Source organism: Rhinolophus ferrumequinum, chromosome 7 (assembly GCF_004115265.2).
Source record: "Rhinolophus ferrumequinum isolate MPI-CBG mRhiFer1 chromosome 7, mRhiFer1_v1.p, whole genome shotgun sequence".
NCBI classification, from domain to species: Eukaryota; Metazoa; Chordata; class Mammalia; order Chiroptera; family Rhinolophidae; genus Rhinolophus; species Rhinolophus ferrumequinum.
Genome location: NC_046290.1, coordinates 78,734,278 through 78,740,969, shown reverse-complemented (window position 1 = coordinate 78,740,969; position 6,692 = coordinate 78,734,278). Strand labels below are relative to the sequence as shown.

The following is a 6,692-nucleotide window of genomic DNA, read 5'->3' as shown; positions in this document are numbered from 1 at the left end:
AACAAACACACTTTTGTATAATAACTTATGTTTCCTCCTTTTAAAAAAAAATTCCAAAATATTGATCCTGAAATGAAAAAGTATAAACCACTGGCTTTTAGGATAGTCAAGTCCTAATTTCTCAATTTTACAAGTAAAATAAAAAATTTTATTAAAAATATCACCACATGTTACCAAATTTAATTTTAACAGTATTAATACATTAACAATTAAAAAAATGAGACTATGAATATACAATGCAAAGTCACAAGGTTTGGGTCTTTTTTTTAAAAATCCAAACAGCAATTTTGATTTAGGACTAGTTATGTGTAAGTCCTAATGTGTAAGATGTGTAAAATTCTAAGGGTAACTAGATATTAAACATTTATGATAATATGTTCTCGTAAAAAGCTTTCAGCAACAGAATTTTGAAAATCTTAAAATTATGTTTTCTGAGATACCAGCAAAGAAGGAAGAGATTTTACATTTGAGGGTGGAGATGGGAGTACTGATGAGAGAGACTGAGAGCCATCCACTATCACATCCTTCACTTACAAGTGAAGGAATTTGAGAAGACACAGTAAGAAGGTTCTAGAATTACTGCCCATTCTATATTGTTCTACAGCTTGGATAACATGACTCAAGTATATTTTTCCCACATTTTCCCCCAAGCCATAGAAATCACCCAGAAAAAGAGACTGACGTCAATGTGAAGAAGAAACAAATCACTTATGTATAACAGCTCCTAGTCAGGAATGTTAAACGGCAGCCTGCTGATGACCTCTCCAGATTCGGTGACAATGGCATCATAAACCCACCTTCGGTTGCAGCGGCACTCAGGCCCACACTTGTTGGAGTTACACTTGGGGCAGGGGTAGAAGCAGCCCAGGCAGTTCTTCTCCAGGCAATCGCACAGATCAGCATCATTACAGATGAGCCTGCCACTTTTATCATACTTCTTCACAACTCTGAAAAGAAAAAGAATGACACTAACACAACAGTATAATTTTCCTTAGTGTTGAAAATAAATTATTATGCAGCAAACTTCGTAAATACGATTCTTTTGCTCGGAGAAAACGGCACCCTAAAGATTACCCAGCAACTCTTCAGAATATTGTATGGCAGTGACGTCCTGGGAAATTCAGCCAATATGCGACCAATTTCCAATGCAGCCAAGCTTGTCATCAAGAGTAACACTTCATTTTTTTCAGCATCTGGGGAATGTAATATTCCACCTAAGCAAATTATGAGGAATAGCTGATTAAAGCTTCTTCCTATAAATGCCCCGATTTTCCCTTTAAAATATAACCATCCTTGATGGAATTTTCCCTAGTAAATTACCCTCTTTTTTCTTTCTTAAGGAAAAGGCACTACAGTGAATACAATAGTATTCACTATTTCTAATGAATCAAGCACTAAAACTTAGTTACTACTGTCATCATTAAAAAAGTAAATAAATAAAACAACTCCTTTGCTAACAGTCTCCAGTGCCATTGCTTCTGTTCTTTCCTGATTCTGTTTTTCACCCAGGCTGGAGGGAGGAAACAGGTGACAAGATGGTAGGACAAGCTCACCATAAGCTCTGAGCAGAGGCAAGAAGTCCTATACTAGAGGAGAGCACTGGAGACTATACCTTGTTTCGCATTCCTACACTTTGTCAGCCTCTACGACATGTCCAGAAGGCAAAAGGCTTTCACAAGAATTGACCACCATCTTAAAACCAAACCATTTTAAAATAAATCCTTCAAAACTGAGCTGCTGGAAAGCCTTAGAATGACAGAAGTACCTCTATCCATTATTACCAGTTGAAGTCAAAAAAGGCCATCCATAAGCTAGTGTGATGAAGTTAGGAACTTCCACCCTTTGTCCCCAAGCAGGCGTGACACCTGCTCTCTTCCTGCTCAGTTAAGTAATGCTGTTGTTCCAATCCTCTTCCCTCTCCAGGGAGGGAAGCAGGGAAGGTTGAAGATCATTATGTGTACTTGCTGCCCAATTATCACACTTTAGTGAGAATGCTTCCAAGGAGGATTTACATTTGAAGCATTTCATCTGTGCAATGAAAACTTCCCCCACCCCCTCCCAAGCCCACCAGCAAATTCAGGTGTCAGCTGAATTTAAAATCTATTAATATTATGAGAATGATGGGAGTGGGTGGAAATCAGATTCCATCCTTGTACCTTGGCCTTAACCCAAATACTCCCTTCTTAACTCAGACATCAAGACACAGATTTTATAGTTTCCTGTCCATCCGATACTATCTTTTGCAAAATTATGAATTATCATACATACAAAAGTGTACAAAACATACATGCATAGACAAAGAATCATAAAACAAACTTCCACATACCCACTGCCCAGCTTAATAAGAGTATTGCACCTTCAAAGTCCTCTTCATGTCCCACATATCACATCCCTCTACCCAGCCCACCAAGGGGAACCATCCCTTCATATTACCGTGTTTCCCCAAAAATAAGACCTAACAGGAAAATAAGCCCTAGCATGATTTTTCAGGATGTTCGTAATATAAAATAAGCCCTACCGTATTTCCCCCAAAATGAGACCGAGTCTTATATTAATTTTTGCTCCAAAAGATGCATTAGGGCTTATTTTATATTCCGAGCATCCTGAAAAATCATGCTAGGGCCTATTTTCCAGTTAGGTCTTAGTTTTGGGGAAACATGGTATACAAATCATCTCCTTGTTTTACCTTTAGTTATGCCACGTTTGTGTGTATCGCATTTTTCTTTCTGTAATTTGCTTTTTTATTCTACTGCATGATTTGAGATTCATCCCTGATGGTGTGTATAGCTATACTCCAATATTTTTACTTGTATATCCACTTGTGTATTCCACTTTATGAATATACAAGTTACTTATCTTTTCCATTATGGGTGGGCATTTGGATTATTACTACTTTATTTTCTTTGCAGTGATGCTATGAAACTTCTTGAAAATGTGTCCTATTGCACACGTGTAACTTTTCTAGGATACATACCCAGGAGTGAAGATGTTGGGTCATAAGGTACATAGGTAAAATGCCAAGCTGTTATTGAATAGTGCTTGTACCATTTTACACCAATTCCTGTCCGGTACCTTCATCAGCATTGATACCTCAGACTAAACTCTGCCTACCTGGGGAATGAGTCACTTCTCCAAACTATACTGATGGACTTCGGCATCCTGAGTGTTTATTAGCCTTTTTTTCTATGAAATGCTTGTTCATTGTTTGGTTCATTTTTCTCATAGGATTTATCTTTTTCTTACTGACTTGTAGAATTCTGTCTATATTTTGAACTAACCTTTTCACTTATAAATAACTTTTCCTACTTTGTGATTTGTCTCTCATTTTTAGGATGTCTTTTTAATGGACATACATTCTTAATTTTAAGGTAGTCTAATTTATCAACATTTTTCTTTATGATTTACTTAGTTTATACTTCTGATGCACCAGCAATCATTGCACTTATGATACTTCTGTGCCCATTTGACACCTGAATCCATTCCCATGGTTATATTATTTCTCCTTAGAAAGATACATTTTTCTTACTTTTGATCATCTCTCCTATTAAAGCTGTTACACTAATCCAATGGCTTCTGAAGCCTTTTTTTTCCCAATTGAGTCCTAGTTTGGGATTAGTTTATTTTTTGAAGTTGCTAACTTCCAGACACATGGAATGATATTGTGCTTTAGAAAACATCTTTTAAAATCACAAACTAGAGGCAACCTTTATTTACATTGCTTTGTCAAAGAGAATTTCATACATTTTATAATCTAACAGATCAAATATAATAAATCATGATCTTACTTGCATTTTACAGAAAAATATTCATTCATCTTCGACATCCGAGCTTTCTTTTTCTGCTGCCTTGTTTCGGGATTAAAGTCTGCTACCTGTGGTCCAGGGTTTTGAAATGCCAAGCATCTTAACTGCCGTTCTATCTGTTGCTATAAAAGAAATAAAATGTATTAGGAGTGGGAATTAGATAGTTTTATCTGTTTTACATTATATCAAAACAAATTTTCTATAACTTTTACTGTAATGGAAGTACAGATGTATTACCTAGAGAAAGAATTAGTTTAATCTGATTAAGTTTCAAAAGATGTTGCAAATTTCCCCAAATTCATCATTTTTTCTGAATAAAGAAATCGATTGTATAATGGATTGTATAATATTCTGCATAATAAAAATGCAAAAAAATAACCAAGTGGAATAGAATTCTTTTTATACCTATAAGACACCAGTTGGTTTCTCAAATATCATGGGGATGAAAGTCAGAATTAGCATTTCCTTGTGGAGAAGGCCCTTCCAGAGTTGTTAGCTGAAGAAACTCGGGTAAATTGTGTCAAACCACAGTGACAGCCCAGGCCCACACAGCCCTTCCCTTCAGCCCTGGGGAAGATGTTTCAGAACTACTGGCTGCCCTGGGAGGTGGGCTCCATCCGGGATCTCATGCAGAACGCAGCCACCTGAAGTTTCCCCTCTTAGTCAAAGCCAGATATGAAGAAGAATATCTTGCTAGAATGACTTTGCAGAGTATCAGTGGAAATTTTCAAAAGTCTCTGGGGATCTCCGAATTCTAAATTAAATGGGGTATAATTAGGAAGACAAGTAATAATGATGCTTCAATCAATCCTGATAACTTATTCTGAACATGTAAGCACATGTGTCATGAGGGAACAGAATGCTCTCTAGAAGAATTTTAGGAGAAAATAGATACCAGTGGCCCCAAAACAGATAGGCTAATATATACATGAAACACTAAACCTGGAAACAAAAGGGTAAATTTCAATGTAACAAATTAGTAACAGAATCTCAGGCTTTTCTATGGTTTATTTAGTTTAACAAGAGTCTAGTCAGTACAAAGTAATATATATTATAAAAATAAATAATATAAATCTGTAAAATTCCATTTTGGTGTGTGTATGTGGGTTTGTTTTACAAAGCTAACCTTATGAAAGAATTCTGTATTTAGGTATAGCTGTGAAACAAGTACAACTTAGTTCCACCTCTTACTATTCCTGGTAGCATAGCGAAAGTTTAAGAACAACGACAGCAGGGTAAGCCAGCCTGTGTTCAAATCTGGGCTCTGCCACTTCATGGTGTGTCGTTCTTATTTCTCTAGCTTCAGTTTCTCCTTTTGTGAAATGGGGTTCAAAACAGTATCTTGTGATAAGGATTAGGTAAATTAATATATACAAAGTTTTAGAACCATGACTAACACAAAATAGGGGGAAAAAGCAAGGGTTTGTTAAATAAAAACACTTGACCATATTCTGTAAAATATTCTACTCCAAGGGCAGGATTTTATTGCACAGTACACTGGGCTGAAAATCAGGGGACTGGGAGGCACAGAGCAGATGTGTGAGGTGAGGCCAGCTTTGCAGTGAGCAGCTAAGAGGGGGGAAAACCCCAGCATGGCGGCAAGGGGTGGTGGTGGAGTGGGGGCACAGATCCTTCCCGAGGAGTCCTGACTGAGCCCACCTTCCCACCCAATTCCGGTGCCTCTCAGGGATGCCGAAATTAGGAACTCCCCAAATACCATGGAATCATAATATCCAGATACCATACCAGTTGCTTTTGTCCAATTTGACCATTTTTTTCAGGAGAATTTTGACCTGTGTGTCCCTCTTGAGTGGAATTGTTTTTTTCTGATTGTTCGTTCATTTCTGATCACTAAAAAAAGCAACTGGAAAAAAAGTAAAACACATTAATTTCATACATCCTTGTGACTTTCCTGCTCTCTCCCTACATCTTACTTTCTTTCAAAACCAGACTTCCATCTGCACTCCTGGTTTCTTTTTTACCACTCATTCTTTTTTCCCCCTGTTTTGTTTGTTCATTTATTTTGATTTTTAGATTCCACATGTAAATGAAATCATCTGTACATTACCATTTACTCTTAAATCCTGCATCTGACTCCCCCAGTCCACTTTCCTGATGCTCTCTCTGCATGAGCCAATCATTTGGACCTTTTACAGTTCTTAGCATCGTAGATCTCGCTGGAGCAGCAACCCTGGGGCCTTCCTCTCCTGCTTAAGAGCACTGAATTCTTAGACCTCCAGTTTCCCCCTTGACATTTACTCCCTCACAGAAAGGAAAGACCTGCCAGTATCATATGTCCCCAGTAACTCTCTGAAAATCTTATCCACTCCCATGGTCTCCGTTGTTACCTCTTCAGAAATGACAGGCTCTCTCTAAAAGCCCTAACCTCTTCACTCAAGTTATCTGAAAAAATTTTAATACAACTTGTACTAAATGGAAGTCATCAGTTTTCCAGAAAATTCAGCGGCTAAAATGCCTGTAATTTACTTTGAAATGCTTCAGTATATACACAGGGTGACACTGTGTGTGTGTGTGTGTGTGTGTGTGTGTGACTTAGGTGAAGCTACAATAGGATGCGTCACAAATGCACGGTCCAGGCTTCCCTCCAGGTTCTGGCAGCAAGGATCATGCTCCAGAGGAGGCTTCCACAGCCCTCCTGCTTTCCTTCTCTCTCAATTGCCGGTGCTGACTACAGGATACTGTTTCTACCAAAGGAAACTTAAGAGTTTTACTTAAAACTTAAGAGCTTTACTAAGTTGGCCTGGGTCATTTGGCACCACCACTCTGCCTGCCAACTGGAAATTCCATTTCTATCCATGTATCTTCATTCTGTCTAAGTCTAGGGGTCACTAGACACTGACTGCTCAGCCTTCTGTACCCCCCTCTCCA

General features: G+C 38.0%; 1 protein-coding gene across 1 annotated transcript; it reads right to left on the bottom strand.

Moving 5' to 3' along the window:
* Positions 1–553: 553 nt before the first annotated feature.
* ARL14EPL (ADP ribosylation factor like GTPase 14 effector protein like) lies at positions 554–5,645 on the bottom strand. The gene is made up of 3 exons (XM_033109811.1): positions 5,550–5,645; positions 3,786–3,925; positions 554–947 (listed from the first exon to the last, which is right to left on the bottom strand). The coding sequence occupies exons 1-3, from the start codon at positions 5,643–5,645 to the stop codon at positions 725–727; spliced, it is 459 nt and encodes a 152-aa protein (XP_032965702.1). The 3' UTR covers positions 554–724.
* Between the last annotated feature and the right edge of the window lie 1,047 nt (positions 5,646–6,692).